The 17,233-nt window shown below is 36.8% G+C and overlaps 2 protein-coding genes across 4 annotated transcripts; both read right to left on the bottom strand.

Moving 5' to 3' along the window:
• Nucleotides 1–1,579: 1,579 nt before the first annotated feature.
• Nucleotides 1,580–17,190, bottom strand: LOC106181266 (organic cation transporter protein). 3 transcript variants are annotated; one of them, XM_087009000.1, is made up of 11 exons: nucleotides 16,921–17,190; nucleotides 15,961–16,274; nucleotides 14,038–14,157; nucleotides 13,643–13,754; nucleotides 12,996–13,185; nucleotides 12,476–12,608; nucleotides 12,044–12,144; nucleotides 11,359–11,493; nucleotides 10,868–11,071; nucleotides 2,237–2,309; nucleotides 1,580–1,843 (listed from the first exon to the last, which is right to left on the bottom strand). In XM_087009000.1, the coding sequence occupies exons 1-11, from the start codon at nucleotides 16,952–16,954 to the stop codon at nucleotides 1,595–1,597; spliced, it is 1,665 nt and encodes a 554-aa protein (XP_086865126.1). In that variant the 5' UTR covers nucleotides 16,955–17,190; the 3' UTR covers nucleotides 1,580–1,594. The 3 variants fall into 3 exon arrangements, with proteins under 3 accessions (XP_086865126.1, XP_086865124.1, XP_086865127.1); XM_087008998.1 differs by lacking the exons at nucleotides 1,580–1,843; nucleotides 2,237–2,309 and adding exons at nucleotides 9,842–10,170; nucleotides 10,448–10,520 and having other exon boundaries at nucleotides 16,921–17,188; XM_087009001.1 differs by lacking the exons at nucleotides 1,580–1,843; nucleotides 2,237–2,309; nucleotides 10,868–11,071 and adding exons at nucleotides 9,842–10,170; nucleotides 10,448–10,520 and having other exon boundaries at nucleotides 16,921–17,189.
• Nucleotides 2,533–5,478, bottom strand: LOC106159222 (solute carrier family 22 member 15-like). Its single transcript, XM_087009003.1, has 7 exons — nucleotides 5,363–5,478; nucleotides 4,950–5,061; nucleotides 4,486–4,675; nucleotides 3,972–4,104; nucleotides 3,523–3,623; nucleotides 3,181–3,315; nucleotides 2,533–2,878 (listed from the first exon to the last, which is right to left on the bottom strand). Exons 1-7 carry the CDS (start codon nucleotides 5,426–5,428, stop codon nucleotides 2,671–2,673), a joined length of 945 nt encoding a protein of 314 aa, XP_086865129.1. The 5' UTR covers nucleotides 5,429–5,478; the 3' UTR covers nucleotides 2,533–2,670.
• Nucleotides 17,191–17,233: the final 43 nt, after the last annotated feature.

Here is a 17,233-nt window from a genome sequence, read left to right on the forward strand (position 1 = left end):
CTTTATGCATTTTGTACCATTTTAACATGCTTCTGTTGAAACCACTTGGAGCAAATTTGCACCTACTAACTGTAGATCTCTGTGCTGGCGGCCATTTTTGATTTTCCCCAAAAAATACCTTTTCCACTACTTGGATTTTTCTAGATTTTTAATATGATCATATGGACGACTCAAAGACTAAAAAAAACCATACCACATTTTTTTTGGCAATTAGTCCCGGGTTAAACCATTTTTTCTTAGACTATAACCGCAATTAAGAGGTGTGAAGTTATATTTGAGCGTTTTCATGGGCCTTCCTCGGTAATCGAGATATTTTACCCGGGAGCTTCATTCTATGTTATCGGCAAAGTGATCACATGAAATCGTTCGTATCTGTAAAAAGTGGCCGTCTGTCGTGTTTATACAAATTTTTGACAGGTAACGATGCAGGATTATTTTTACGGCATTTGGTCATTGTCAGGTCAACAAAAAAATCCAGTGATTACTTTAGAACACTCGAAATGGCATCTCTCGAAATGGAAGCAAAGATGAAAGGGAGGTTGGCTAAAATTACAGAGTGAAGGTGAGTTTTGAAATCACGTGATGATTGCAAAAAACTCTATTTATATCTGTTGAAGTATAAATAAGTTGCGTCGGGATTTTATTGTAGATTTCGTGTAATACTAGTTCACTCACCGCACTTTAGGCCAACATAAAGTTATTTATCAATTTATTTTATGAAAGGGTCTGATGTGTTGAGGAACCACGTGTGTTGTACAGGGGTATTTATATATACTTTCTCTCCTCGTAGATCTTTCTCGACATCCGACTGAACGAAGGCCGTTTTTCCCCACCCGCAGCGAATACTCTCTTTTAAAATTCTTTCTTTCTTTCTCCAGGAAATGTACATTTAACACGAACTTTACTCTTCCCCATATCGTACTCGACTTCTACACTGCTTAGCTGATGTAAGACTTATGACCTGTTACCGCCCACGTAATCGCCTTATAACTCATTAACTTTGCTCCGCCCCCTCATGGCAACAGTCCTTGCCAATGGAGGCGTGGCTTAGTCGTCAGTCTGACTGGGTTGAAAAAGCCATCAAAACACACATTTGTCGGTGCAAATTAAAAAAAAATTATTACATCCAATGTTAGATACTTAATGTAAATACACAAAAAAACCCAAAAACACGACTTGAAGGCCATTTTACTCTGCTACACCCCTTAAATTAGTGTAACTAGTAAGTAAAGCATTCAATTCAATTTTATTTATTTTATTTTATATTTGTCTGCATATGTACATATATTTTTTGAATGCAACATCTGTATGCCATTTAACAATCAGGGTCTCCCAATTTTAATGAAAATGGCCATAGAGTAATATATAGTAATAGATAAAACAGTACTGCAGTTGTTCATATTGCATAAAACAATATGCACATTGTTTCAGCGTTAAAAAGTTTATGCAGCTGACCATTCCAAAAGGTCGTGAAAATGTAGATGTATACTCTTTTGTAACTGTTGATGTTTCAAAAGGCACAACCTTAACTTTTATCAGAGTATGATTATTTTAAAATGGTATCCAAATAGCATGTAAATAGCGTCGAATGTAATTATATTTTTTCCGTAAAACGTTCCCCTGCGTCATTTTGCAGCATATGTTCTTGTAAAGGAACGTCAGTGTTCTCAGCCTGGTCGAAAGACTTCTTTTTCCTTTTGGACAAACAGAAGCACCAAGATCTCGGTGGCAGACTATCTTCTAGCGCTTTATGTCTTGTTTCAGGCAAGAACCATGTAACCAAGCCTGCTGCCAAAGTGAAAAAGCCGCTGATGACGTAAGGTGACCCCTCCCAGAACTTTGTCTGAAGTCAATCAAGACAAAGCAATTCGGAATAGTCTCATAAACTCTAAGTTTCAAACCCTTTGTTGGCATATAACTGTTTTGTTCGTTTGTCTTTTTTTCAGAAAATATAAATAAAATAATAATTAGAAAGACTGAAAAAATGCATTTTAGGAATATTGTATAAAATGGACTATATATATATATAATTACCTTAATCATGGTCTGTAACTTTAGACGTTCTTAGATCGAATGTTCGTAACACTCGATGCTCTGTATTTGCAATCCATTTTATACTACTGCCTATGTCGAATAAAGCACTTATTTCAATTTTTTAGCCTCTTACCATCGGTGGACCAACAGTTGAAAAACATGGAAGAATTACGGAGCAATATTTTGATGACTTGCAACTTACCACATAAACCATTTGAGGAGCAATGATACCGCCTATTCTAGCCGACATGGAGGCAAAACCTAGTCCTTGATTCCTGGAGAGAAGCTAGTACATATATGACAACTGATATTGGGTTGTGTTCTGGAGAATTGATATGTTCCTTCAGGGATACTTAGGTTCCAACTCAGTCTGTTCTTTTAAGTATGTCATAAAAACGTGCCATGTTCAACTTCGTTGTTTTGCTTGTGAAGACATGATAAATTTGATCTTTTCTGAACAGGAAAACTAAGCTAAAATGATTTTTTGATCGGTTTTATATGTCTATTTCTACATTGACATACGTAAAATTGGAAACAAATTATTGATTGAAAAAATGACAAACATAGTTAAAATTATTATATCCCAAGTGTTGCCTTGATTTCAACCAGGTTAAAAGAACAAATACACTGCTTGTATTACCTTATGGGCGTCGGGTAGCTTTCCGAGGTCAGAATAAGCATGGCCTGCCAACCCATTAGTACACTGGTTGCTGCTATGTTAGATAGCACTGAGACTACCACCCACAACTCGGTGTATCTCCCAATAGCCACCAGGACAATGAGCGGAATCAGTAAAACTGCCGCTGCAAGCAGACAGACATTCGCTATTCTACTTCGACCAATCCTGGAAATTCAGTGCATTGGAGGTAAAAATGTGCCATTTTTCGTCACAATGCTTACATGTATATAACGTGTGATACAAGCACAGCAATGCACCTAAAGTGAATATAAAATTGTATTCTTTACTTTCTCTTTTTCTTCTCTGATTGCATTTAATGTGCAGTATCGTGTATCATTTTAAGGCATGTTTTTCTTCTTTAATAACACATTTCACTATTTGGGTGTTTTAATTTACATTCAGGACTGTTTGGATCAAATTTTCCATCAACACTGGCTGAAATTCTGTCTAAAGACGCTGTTACCTACCATCTTGTTAATATGGGTATGAAAATCGCATCGAAGTACGCAAGACTGGCGTTGATGGCAAGGTGAACATATTTGTTGCCTGGCAAATTCTTTATATTAAATACTAAACTGTAGCTTAGAAGACTGCATGTAAACCTAAAAGCCATTAAAAATTGAGAGGCATCATGTCCCACTAAATTTTATCCAATATTTATAAGTGGATGAAGTTAATTAAGTCGTAAGTAATAATGCCACAAAATATTGAAATAGAATATTACATGTTTTTTCACGTGTTTTTCGTTGAACATTACCAAAGCGCACACAATCACATCGATTACGGTAGATAAAATATCTGAAACTAACCAAATAAACATGATCATAGCTGTAACTTTGGTAAGGGCAGGGGTCCGGAAGAGTTCCCAAAATCCAAACCGTTTGCCGCGTTGTGCTAAATGCATTTCTTCCTGAAACCATTCAAACTTCAGATATTCCTCAGTTGTTCTATTTCGTATACAAACTATACATTCTAAGAGAAAAACTACTATATAATTTAACACTCATACAGCTGCAACTACATTGATTTTGGCCTACTCCAACGTTTTTGTTTTATCTATTTGCTCAATTCAAAAATTTCACATCAGCAAGGTACTTTTAGGCGGGCGGTTCCTTATTTTGGAGACTCCTTGTTTACGAATTTAATTCTTCCCTTACAACGTGTAAAACAAAAGTTTTCTTTCCGATGACACACATAAAATATGTTATCATTTGATATTATTGACAACATTTACGAACATTATTAAAAGAAAACTAACTTCACACTGTTGCACAAAAGCATCCATATCTGGCAAAGGTTTTTTGTTGCATTTCGCTATTCTTTTGGCAATAGCGACGACCTCGTCATATCGACCCTGCGACAGCAGCCACCTTGGACTCTCCGGAAGAAACCTGGACATAGGACACATAACTCTTTTAATGATATATTATACTATAACATATATGAAGTAAAATGAGCAGAGGTGTAATCTACAGATCAGATTATCTATTTTTCAGTCCATTATTGAATAAATAATAACTATGATGAATTTCAAAGGTCGCTGGGAAATATCTCTGCCGTTTCCAGTATCCGGAGAGGCTTGTACTTTCTGACGGTATAGGGGTTGCTAGTACTTTCATTGTTTCAATATTGCAACAAGATAAACTAGTGACCCTTTTGGTTTCAGAGGGTAAGAGGCTTGTGGATAATAAAAGTGGGTTTAAAGTGGACACTGAAACTCGGAGTGATTAAAACCGGTACACATGCTATGTTAAATGACGTTTTAAACTTACCAACAAGCGATTACGATTGGGAGTCCTGGTAAAGTAGTGCTCAGCAAAAGTGTACGCCATTCTCGGATGAAGTAGCCAAGCAGCACTAGTACCATTAATCCCGCTGGCCACAGCCCTAACCCATTGATAACGGGGCGATACTTAGGGCCGAAGAATTCAACACACCAAATGTAGCCGACAACAATACAACCTGCACCAGAACGACAGAAAATGCAACGTAGAATCTCATTTACGATTTAAAAGAGAGAGAGAGAGAGAGAGAGAGCGAGAGAATTTATAGAAAATTTTAATTCAGTCATAAAACGCCCTCAAATACCCACTCGATGCCAAGTAAGTACCAGTTAGTATTCCATTATATTTTAAAATTGGTTTATTCCGCAAATGTTATTCAAGTTGGGATTTGAACACATATCCTGTTGTATTTTGCATTGTCATATGGTTAATGAGAGCAGTTACTATTTTACCTCCAAGCCCCGTTCCATTAAGAAAGCGTAGCACAGCAAACTGTATCCAGTCATTAGTAAAAGCTTGTGCTGCTCCTACTATGCTGGTGAACAACAAGGCGAAGAGGAACACCTATAAAAATATAATGGTTTAATTCTCATGGCATGTTTAAGCTCTCTGTTTTTTTGTGGATTATTTTTGAAAATGTTTACTGTAGTCAGAAATAAAGCAGTGATAAAAATTTTAGTACATGTTCCAATTTTATCCAAGTCCCCAAAGAGAAAAACAATTAAGTCATTTTACTAGGAAAATGAAAATGCTTACAAACTGGTTATCAAAACCGAATAACAAATCAATAATAACAGATCAAGGCACGGATAAGTTTCACTAACGGCTTACATAAAGATATTTGGTCTGATGATCAGTACTCTACCTTCTTTCGACCGAAAGCGTCCCCCAGCTGTCCAAACACCAGGGAACCTATCAGCACCCCTGCCATCTGGAGGGACGATATAGTGTCACTGATAAAGTCTCGGTTGCAGATTAAATCCCACTGGAACGATACAATTAATTCATTTTTCATTATTATAATGTCATGTACGTAATGCAATATATGGAGAACGCGTATCCCTTCGGGTTTATGAGACACTTTATGAGCTGCTGTGTATCGTTTTGTCTTATAACATACATTGTGGTTATAAGTTTTGCGACTTGTCTTCAATGTGTGTTTTAAATATACTCCACGAGACAGTGACGCCAATAGAAGACACATTTCGTCATTATTGTAAAATTCATCTTTTATCGTTGAAATTTTCGTCTTCAGTTTCACGTATACAGATTCCTAAGATTTTACCATTAAACGTAAAATATGTCGTGGGTATAGGGACTTAAAAGTGGCCTTTTTGAAATTTGAAATATTTCTCATGCGTTTTTTATTTTGTTTTCAGTATCAAAATTTTATTGGCTCAGAAATTAAGTAGGCCTAACTCTCCACAATAAAAATGGAAATTTATTTATAATTTGTTTCACAATCTTATCGTTTTGAATCTCAATCAGATCGTTCCATTATCTTTAGCCATCTAATTCATTTCATCGGGTTCCTGCCTGATTCAATTTACAGATTTTACTTTGAATTTCATGGACGATCCAATAGGTACGACCTTACAGCTTTACACACATTTTTTTTTTTGCAACGACCACAGAAACTGGAAACACCAGATCCACACTTTAGTATTGGAGCTCTGGGGCGGATCCAGGATTATGTGAAGGGGGGGGGGGGGGGGGGGGGGGGGGGGGGGGGGGGGGGCGTTAATGCAAAGCCGATGTGGGGTTCGGGGCCCGCTAAAGGCCCCCAAATTTTTGGTATATTAAAGGGCGACCGGTGCCATTCGGTACGGTTTAGAACTATGATTCAGCTATTTAAGAGTTTCAAGAGGGGAAATTTAATATTAGTGTGATTTTTTTTCAGAAATCGGAGGGAGGCGGGGGGGGGGGGGGGGGGGGGTCGGCCCCCCTGACACCCCCTAAATCCGCCACTGGAGCTACACAACAAACACTTGCGAAATCCCGTATGACCATGCAACCATTTGGATTTCAGTATGATTGAAGCAAGTGCTCTTATAGCAGACTGACATATTTACAACTTTATTGAAAACACACTTCATTTTTTGTGTTTAATGAACATCCATCATTTACTGCACTGATGATTGTCGGTTATAGTTTTCGGTGCTGTCAGCCATTAGTACGAGACCATCAGCATAAGATTCGATATTTATAAAAAAACCTAAGTCAGAGTTACTTTTTGGCCCTTCATTGTCACACATGAACAAGCACTAGTACATGATCTGAACAGATATTATTCGAATGTTCTAAAATTAATCACTTATAAGTTATATTTACTTAAAAGATTGGAAATGTGTGACATCGAATCCACCTACATGCGAACCACGGAAGACCTGTTTATATTAAAATTTTGTGTTAAATCACATATACACATATTGGCATTATAAGAGGACTAGTCGGATATTATTTATAAATACAAGTACGTACAGGGGTAAAGGTTATTTGTCTAGACAACATATCATATACTTGTACTACTGTAATTCAAAATGGTAAAAACATTTACAAGCTTTAAAAAGTATTTTAAACAATAGGGGCCCATAGAAAGAAAGCATGTTAGACGCCGAACCATATAATGCATATCTGTGATGCAGGCTGTAAAACGAGTATCTGAACTCAGGCAAAAATGATAAGCATACATTTTATCTTTCCGCATTTAAATATACGTAAAAGTTATCGTAAAAATACTCTGAGAGCCTTCATTTAAAATGTTGCAAGATAACCACACTATTGACAGAGGCAAGTCATGAAAACAATTGCAGAGTTTAGTGCCCGAAATAACACACGAAACCAACAATCGCAAACACGAAACGTGACAGTGCGAAAGGCCTCTTATAACACACATACCTACCTCTGTTACAATTGATGTAAAATCAGTATTAAAAGTATGACCAGGACAGGGAAGACCACCCTCCATGCACTTGCTTGTTTTCACCACATCCTCCCCTTGGTTACTGCTATTGTAAAGCAATGGTACAGAAATTGTTTCAGCCGTCAAGCTATCATTCAAAGTCTGGTTCCCATACCGATTTGTGCACTTCCAACCCGGGTCAGCTCCGACGAAGACTAGGGCTAACATGGAAAGTCCCCCGACGAACTGAAATCCTAGTGATATGGTGAATACTATTGCAAATTGGTACCAGCCTATCTGACCTTGAAGAAATAAAGAAACATATTTTAAAAGCAGTTGGAATAGTGATGTTTTAATAGGGATGGTTGGACCTTGCAATAGAATGAATTACTTTTTAAATGTTTTAAAACCTAAGAATATTTAGGCTAATCATGCAGAAATATGTATTTGCACACTGTTCTTATCCCTATTCCGACGCAGCAAGATTATTCTTTGGACCTACACGGTTAAATATCCTTGAGACATCAAATATAATTTTTTTTCAACTTATTTATTCGCCAATTCACGAATACTTGTTCAACCTGCAGGACGTTTTGTATAATATCGTCTTCATTGAAATTACTCAGAAAAGAAATATCGATAACATCCACATTTAGGTAATCGCTTTTAAATTCTTAATTAGTGAAGTGAAGTAGCTTTGGATGATATACAGACATGGAAATATAACTTTGTCACATTTTCAAATACATAAAGTATACATTAAATTTTTTTCAATCAGATTATCTGAATATGCAGAAGGTATCGTACAGTTTTTCCCTGGCAATTTACAAAAAATGCGATACTAGGGTACATGAGCGTGTACATTGTTCACAAACTGCCTGATATTTTTTACCCAACACCTCTAGGGACTTACCTACTTCCAGCAGGATATCTTCAAACTGAGGCATGATGTACTTCGAAAAAGTTGGCTATTAGCACCAGTCAAAACAGATATTTAACACTCGGCACCCGTCTGCGACACACGGGACAGTACAGTTGAAAACAAACGGAATAAGACTGGGAACAATAATGATAATCAGGTGTCATTTCACAAGAAAAAAGTGAAAATTTGATCCACGTCAGCAGCTGATATCATTCGATATTCGTGTGTACGCTTATGTATGTATTATCATGCAAAAGAAAAAAAAAGCGAAAAAAGCCAAAGTTATGCAAATATTTTACAAAACATATGCCTTTGAAAGAATAGACAAGTTATTATTGAAAATTGTGCCTCTGAACAGACTGTACACATAAACAAAAGCTTTATCGCATCCAACATAAAATGATATGTAATTAATGAATCTTACCTACAGCATGAATCGAGGTCGTAGTACGAATATATACGCAGGATGCGTTATGATTATAATAAGCAGTATAAACGTGGCCTAGACCCTGCCGAAAAGTCACTGAAAAAGTATAAACCTGGCTTTGTCCACCGCTCTTAATACGATTGTGCCACTACTGGTAGAACTTGGGCTATAGAAGCATGAGCTTTAGCTCAAGGCATCATCTGTGATATCCACATGTTAGGTTGACGTCTGTGCGTGACATTATTCAAGATCAGAAATTGTGCGAGGATCTGCGTGAAGCGGTTCTAATTTTCAAGCGATGGGGTTGAAACGTTGTGAGTGAAATATCTCGTTTAATAAAAAGTACTAGTAAACTGACACGCAAATCACGATGAATTAGTGCACAAGGGTTGGTCATAATTTTTCACCGCCAAGTGACATTTTCCAGCAAAATAGTCAAATACGGGACACGTGTAAACGTTGATAATCGTTTTGATGGTGTGAGTAGTAGTTACATCGCAGCAGCTGTATGGTATGCGTTTTCTCTATTCCAACACAATCTTGAGGAACAATATCAAGGGAGCAAGACCCCTTTCTATTCTTATTCTGCAAACCAAAACAACTCATCACTAAAGAACAAAGTTTATAACCAGCGTCCATGCAGTCTCTGACAGTAAGCTCTACCAAAGGACTCTTTGTTGGCATTCTGCTCCTGGTAGTGGCCATCATTGCATTGTTTGTACTGGTTGAGAAGCCAGCGTACCAAAGTTTTACCGTGAACTTAATATATTTTTATTTGTGTGTAATATTGCCATACGTGGGGTTATTTGGATACAAGTACTAGTAAATTTATACTCTATATTCTAGGAATATGCTTTCAAGAGAATACTACTATTATTTTACATGAATATAGCCGCCAACTTTTATTGACAAGGTGCCTAAATAAGTGAGTGAAAATAATATTTAAATTTGAATTTTATTTTATTTTGATTTAATGTTTGTTTAAAAATGCCAATTACTGAATATTTTCAAAAAATATTTGTTTTCCGTATCCCTCAAAGCTCATTAATGAGCTGATGTAAATAGCCAAAATTACTTAATTCATGTTTGCAAGTGCTGTTGATATTTTAAATGTCCCAACCCGCAGTTTTCACCAAAAAGTGATTATTAAAAAATGTCAATCATGATCTATATTTTATCCGTAAAACGTGCCCCTTCGTCCATCTGAAGCATAAGTTCTTGTAAAGGAACGTCAGTGTTCTTAGTCCTGCCATAAGATATCTCTAGATCTTTCCTTTTGGCCCAACAGAAACACCAGGATCTCGGTGGCACGCTATCTTCTAGCGCTTTATGTCTTGTTTCAGGCAAGAACCATGTAACCAAGCCGGCTGCCAAGGCGAAACAAACGCCGATGACGTAAGGTATCCCCACCCAGAACTTAGTCTGAAGCAAAACAAGAAAAAACGATAAAACACTAGTTCACTAGAAATTAGTTTCCCTGTCTTTTATTTACACGACATCTCTCTCAAAAAAGTAACACATTAAAAACTACAGAAAATATGCATTTAAGGGATAATGTGTACCTGTAAATTGTGGTTCCAAATGCCCAAATATACCTTTGACGTCGCATATACCCCCTACCGCTGGTCGAGCACCAGTAAAGAGTTATAGAAAAACGGTACCGATGGGCCACCATTTAAGTAATTTGTATGCAACTTACCACGTACGCCATCTGAGGAGCAATGATACCGCCTATTCGAGCTGACATGGAGGCAAACCCTAGACCTTGGTTCCTGGAAATAAGTACATAAGTACAACTGTTATTTTGTTGTTCTTGGAGAATCGATATGATCCTTCTTGGATACACAGTTTGTTCGTTTAAGAATGTTATTAAAACGAAGAAAAGATGAATTTGATCTTTTCTGAACTGTTAAACTATGGTGATTTCATTCTTAAAACCGACCAATGGTTATACATGTTCACCTCCACACGATGTTCGTAAAACTGGATTCAAACTATTGATAAAGATAAAACGACAGAAATTAGTTACAATTTCTATATCCCAAGCCTGGTGTTGATTCTATTCAGGTTTAAAAAACAAATACTTTATGAAAGAAGACATTAACCCTGCTTACATTACCTTATGGGCGTTGGATAGCATTCCGAGGTTAAAATAAACATGGCATTCCAACCTATCTCTATACTGGTTAGGGCTATATTAGTTATCACTGAGACTACCACCCACAACTCCGTGTACCACCCAACAGCTACCAGGACAATGAGAGGAATCATTAAAACTGCCGTTACAAGCAGACAAACACCCGCTATTCTTCTGCGACCAATACTGGAAATTCAAAGTATTGTAGGTGAAAACGTGCCACCCTTTGCCACCATGCTTATATATGAGGTATTATGTAAACAGAGGAATGTAGTGAAAGAGTATATGAATCTGTTTTCTCTACTCTAATTCTCTAATGGCATTTTTAAAATGCGTTTTATCAAGTAGACACGTTTTTCGTCGTTATTTGCATATGTCATTAATGGACTGATTTAAAGTTATATCCAGGATTGTTTGGCTCAAAGTATCTAACAACAATGACTGAAATTCTGTTTAAAGACGCTTTTACTTACCATCTAGTTAAAATTAGCATGAGAAGCGCAACAATGAATCCTAGACCGACGTTTATGCCTACGTGGACGTATTTGCTGCCTGGCAAGTTCTTCAAATTGAACAATAACCCATAGCTTAAAAGGCTTTCTGTAAACCTGAAAGCCATTAATAAATAATTGAAAGGCCAAAACCTCATTAAATTTTGTCAAAGATAAGTAAGTGAATGAAGTTAAAGGGATAATAACTCTTCGTATGAGGTCTATATTTCACAATAAAAACATTGTGAATAACTCATAGAAATATAATATATTCTGTTTTACAACAAAAACAGCAGTTAAAGCTATTATTCTGATATCTGAGCTTGTCTTCAGACCACATGACCTCCATTGATGGCTATACTCTGTTATAATCTCTTAAGAGATTTTAACAAAAAACCAAACTTTTTAGAAAAAAACCAGGGACTAACTTTGAATGTAAAAATGGATTCATTAACCATTGGTAAGTACGGGAAAATTGTTGTTTACTCCAGGAAAATTCATTTTATGGCCAAAACGAAGAGTTATTATCCCTTTTATTTGTCGTTACTGAAAAAGCCATGAATATTTAAATAGAATGTTACACCTTTTTCACGTTTGTTATATATTGTACATTACCGAGGCATGTAAAATAACATTAATTGCGGCTGATAATACAAATTAAACTAACCAAATAAACATGATCATAGTTGTAGTTCTTGTGAGAGTCGGGGTCCGGAAAAGATCCCAAAATCTGTACCGTCTGCTGCGTTGTGCTAAATGCATTTCTTCCTGAAATCATTCAAACTTCATATATTCTCAACTTCTTCTATTTCATACATTGACTATACTACATATTGATTCTAAAAGAAAAAAAACTTAAACATTTATACAACCGCATACGTACTCATTTTGTCGTACTGCATTTTAAACATTTATTTGCTCTATTCAAAAACTTTATATATGTAAAATATGTTACTTAAAATGCAGGAGGTTTCCATAATTAGGAGATTTGTTGTTTACGAAATTAAAGTTTGCCCTTTGCACAACTAAAGACACTAAAATATGTTAACATTTGATATTATTGACAACGTTACACGAGCGTTACTAAAGGAAAACTAACTTCACATTGTTGAACAAAAGCATCCATATCTGGCAAAGGTTTGTTGTTTCCTTTCGCTATTCTTTTGGCAATAGTGACAACCTCGTCATATCGACCCTGCGACAGCAGCCACCTAGGACTCTCCGGAAGAAACCTGGAAAAGGAACACAATTACTTTAATATTGTAATACACCATAACATATGAAGTAATATAGGAGGGTGTACGACTGACTATTTTAAGCCAATAATTGAATTTATAAGAAACATGTTGAGTCTCAGAGGCTACTGGGAGGTGACCACTAAGATAACCAGCATATCACTGTCATTTCCAGAATCCGGTGACGCTTGTACCCTCTGACCACAGGGGTCGCTAGTAGTCTGCTGCAAAATTGTTTCAATTTTGTAACAGGCTTTTCTATGGACCCCTGTGATATCAGAGGGTGAAAAGCTTGTGGATAACATAGCTGGGTTTCAAGTGGACTCTGACACTCAGGGTCATTAAAACAGGTACACGTCATGTTAAATGATGTTTTAAACTTACCACCAAGCGATGATGACTGAGACTCCTGGTAGAGTAGTGCTTAGCAAAAATGTACGCCATTCTCGGATGAAGTAGCCAAACAGCAGTAGTATCAGTAATCCAAAAAACCACAGCCCCAACGCAGTTGTAACAGGGCGATACTTAGGGCCGAGGAATTCAAGACTCCAAACGTAGCCGACAACAATACAACCTGCACCAGAACGACAGAAAAAATGCAACGATGGAAGATGTTATGCAGAATCGCAATTATGGTTTAAAAGAAAGAAAGATTAAATAATTTTCAGTAGATTTTAATGAAGTGTGAATAAGACCTCGAAAAGCAGTAATACATATAATTATATATATAAAGCATTTTTAAGTGCTCAACTCATTATACAGCATTTAAAATCGCAAGGCATACTAAAACCCTTTCTATGAGTTTCAAATAAATCGACTTTTCAAAAAAATTTCAAAGAAGTCGACATCCTGTTGATCAGACTTACCCATAGGAAATGTCCATGAAACTCAGAGTTGCGGATTTTCAAATTAAAGTGTGTGTGTGTGTGTGTGTTTGTGTGTGTGTGTTCCGCAATCTTATCCAGGTTGGAACATACATCCTGACGCACTTTGTCATGTCATATGGTTGATAATAGCCATTATAATTTTACCTCCAATCCCCGTTCCACTAAGGAAGCGTAGTATAGCAAACTGTACCCAGTCATTAGTAAAAGCTTGCGCTGCTCCTACTATGCTGGTGAACGGCAAGGCAAAAAAGTATACCTACAAAAATTGTGGTCAAGTTCTTAAAAAAGGTTAAGCTCTCTGTGATTTTTATTATCATTTTAGACAGGTATCAAACCTTTAGCACATGTTTATATTTTTATCCAAATGCCAAAAGGGCAGGAAAAATCTTAAAAGCATAGAAATGATTCTACTCAGAAACTGAAATACCATAACAAAATGATTTTCTAAACTGAAAATAAAATTTCAATAGCAACAAGACAAGAACGTGTTTGGTTAACGGCTTACATAGAGGTATTTGGTTCGATGATCGGCGATTTACCTTCTTTCGACCTAAAGCGTCCCCCAACTGTCCAAACACCAGAGAACCTATCAGTACTCCGGCCATCTGGAGGGACGATATAGTGTCACTGATAAAGTCTCGGTTGCAGATTAAATCCCACTGGAACGATACAATTAATTCATTTTTCATTATCATAATGTCATATACATGGTACAATACATGGGGAACCCTTATCCCTTTGGGTGTATAAGACACTTAATGAGCTGTTCAATATATCCTGAAGTCTCATAACACATTCTGCCCCCTGCCAAATTAAGTGTCCCCTACTGCATTTATGTGAAGTGCTGCAAAGGTACCCTTATATATTTAATTTTGCTAAAACGTAACAGCTATGGGAAGTTAGTAATAGAACATTTACCTATACGTAGCCTAAGCATTGAAATATACATGTATTAATTATATTTGTAATATTCGTTTCCTACTGTAAATGAGAGGGGTAAATTTTTGACCATGCAGTTGACAGAAGAGGGAGTTTCGACCTGCCAGAAGGTTGGGTTGTTTCATGAGAAACATTTCTAAGGGTAAGACAACAATATAACCAAATAGGTACATGGGCAAGATTGCTTGGGTAAGGCCGCCCAAAGAAATTCAAACCCAGAGAAGAGTGAATGTTAGCACGCCTTTCTCGTAGAAAATGTTTTATGCCATTAAAGAACTTGACTGAAAAAAAGTCACCAGAATAAGGCAAGGCATGTTTTTGAGTTTTCCTACAGGATACGTCTGTACCTTCACCGTTATTTTGCAGGGTTGCAGTAAAGAGACCAGTGATCGCCGCCAGGAACCGTCTACGTCGAGTCAGATAGTGTACCAGAATACTAGGGCCTGGGCACCAGCCAACAACTAAGCAGTGATACGTGCTGTTCTTCAATGAAAGCAGGTTCAGCGTTTTCAGAAGTGTTGGCGCGTAAGGGTTTGGAGATCAGCTGGTTAGAAGTATCTTCCGAATTTTTTGCCTATCGGTCATAATATGGCGTTTATTGGCTACTACGGTGTAGGCGGGATGGTAAACGGGAACACTAACAGAGCAATGCATCCAAGTACATTTACTAGAGAAACTCAAGGAATTCTTTCGAAAATATCTTTGGGAGCGTGACTTCTCATTTATTATTCAGCATGATAATCCTACAGGCTAGTCATATTAGAACCAGGCCCAGAACCCTCCCATGGCCATTGCAATTCCTAGATCAAAGACTTCATAGAAAATATACTACATATCTGAGGAAGTGGATAACTGAGGGATGATCCTGCAACAAAATTCTACTAACTTATCTTCGAATAATGACAGGTATTATTCATAGATTCTAAAATAATTTCCTTATAGGTGTTCGTTACTTAGATGATTGGAAATATGTTACAACGAAAGTCACATACACGCCAAGCAAGGAACACTATTTATGTTAAAATACCATGATAAATTACGATACAAATATTGGCATCATAAGACTTGTTGGAAATTGTTTATCAGTATGTAAAGAGGAACTGTCTTGGCAACATATCATATAATGTAACTGTGAATCGTCATTGCATAAACATTGAAAAGCATTATGTAAATAATTGCAAAGCATAGGGGTCCACAGACATAAAGCGTGTTAGACACCGATATATGAATGTCTGTAATACAGGCTATTCAACAAGTGGCTGAGCTCAAGTAAAATTAAGCATAGATTAATTTCTATTTACCCGAGTTGAAATATTCACCATAAGCATAGATATCGTTAAGTCACTCTCAGAACGTTCATTTTAAAAGTTATAAGAATAAGATAAAACGCTCACATTTTAGAGAGAGGCAAGAAATGAAAACAATTGCAGAGGTTAGCAGGTACACGAAATAACACACAAATACAACACACGAAAGCGTAAAACGTGCCAGTGCGAAAGGCTTGTTATAACACACATTCCTACCTCTGTTACAATGGATGTAAAATCAGTGTTGAAGGTATGGCCATAACAGGGAAGACCACTCTCCGTGCACTTGTTTATTTCCACCACTTCCTCCCCTTGGGTACTGCTATTGTACAGCAGTGGCACAGAAATTATCTCAGTTACATTATACACAGTTAAGCTATCATTCAAAGTCTGGTTCTCATACTGATTTATGCACTTCCAACCCGGGTCAGCTCCGACGAAGACTAGGGCTAACATGGAAAATACCCCGACGAACTGCCATCCTAGAGCTATGGTAAATACTACCGCAAATTGGTACCAGCCTATCTGACCTAGAAGAAAGAAATAAAGTAACTTTTTTAAAAAGCAGTTGAAATACTTGCATTTTATTTGGCATAAATGGACCTTGTAATAGAGTGAATTACTAAATATTAAATCATAAATGTTTAGGTTATTCAGAAACATGCATTTGCATACTGTTTTTATTCCGTATTCCGTCGCAGCAACAGTGCAACCTAATTCTTTTAGATATCCTTTAGACATTAGATATTATTTTCTTTAAAAACATTTCACCTAGTCGCGGAAAATCTTTTAACCTGAAAGACGTTTTGTGCCGTCTTCATTTAAATTTCTTGGTTTTAATTGAGTCATGAATAATTTATATCACCAGTCTCTAAGTGGCATATTAGAAAGAAATATCGACAACATGCTCTTTTATATAAGGAAAGTACGTACGGAACTAATGAAAGTTAAATAGCTTTGGAGAATATACAGACATAAAAATATGCCTTTGTCACATTTTTGAACGCATGTTGTACACGTTGAATTGTCTTTCATTCAGATTATCTGAATATGCAGAAGATACTGCCTAATTAATCCCTGGTGGCAATTTCCAAGGAGTCCAATACTAGGGTACATACCTGTACATATTGTTTCCAAGCTGCCTGATATTTTTATCCAACACCCCAATGTACTTACCAACTTTCAGCAGGATATCTTCAAACGGAGGCATGATGTACTCTGAGTTAGTGCACAAGTAAAAACGGATATCCAGTGCTGTGAACCATACGACAATCAAAACGTGACATATTCCAGAACTTGAGTTACGTCAGCAAAGCACACAATAAAGTGGTGTTTGTAAATACGAAATTTATAACTTTCGGCATTGACAAAGCATTTCTGGAAGACCCAGAAGACGGCCTCAATCCGCCGCTGATTGGCTTGGTTATGTGTGAGATAATACACTGTCACCCCAGCGATATATGAGATAACACCTCGAGCGTCAGCGAGA

The sequence above is a fragment of the Lingula anatina genome, chromosome 3, assembly GCF_051362555.1.
Source record: "Lingula anatina isolate TDL-2025a chromosome 3, LinAna3.0, whole genome shotgun sequence".
NCBI lineage: Eukaryota > Metazoa > Brachiopoda > Lingulata > Lingulida > Lingulidae > Lingula > Lingula anatina.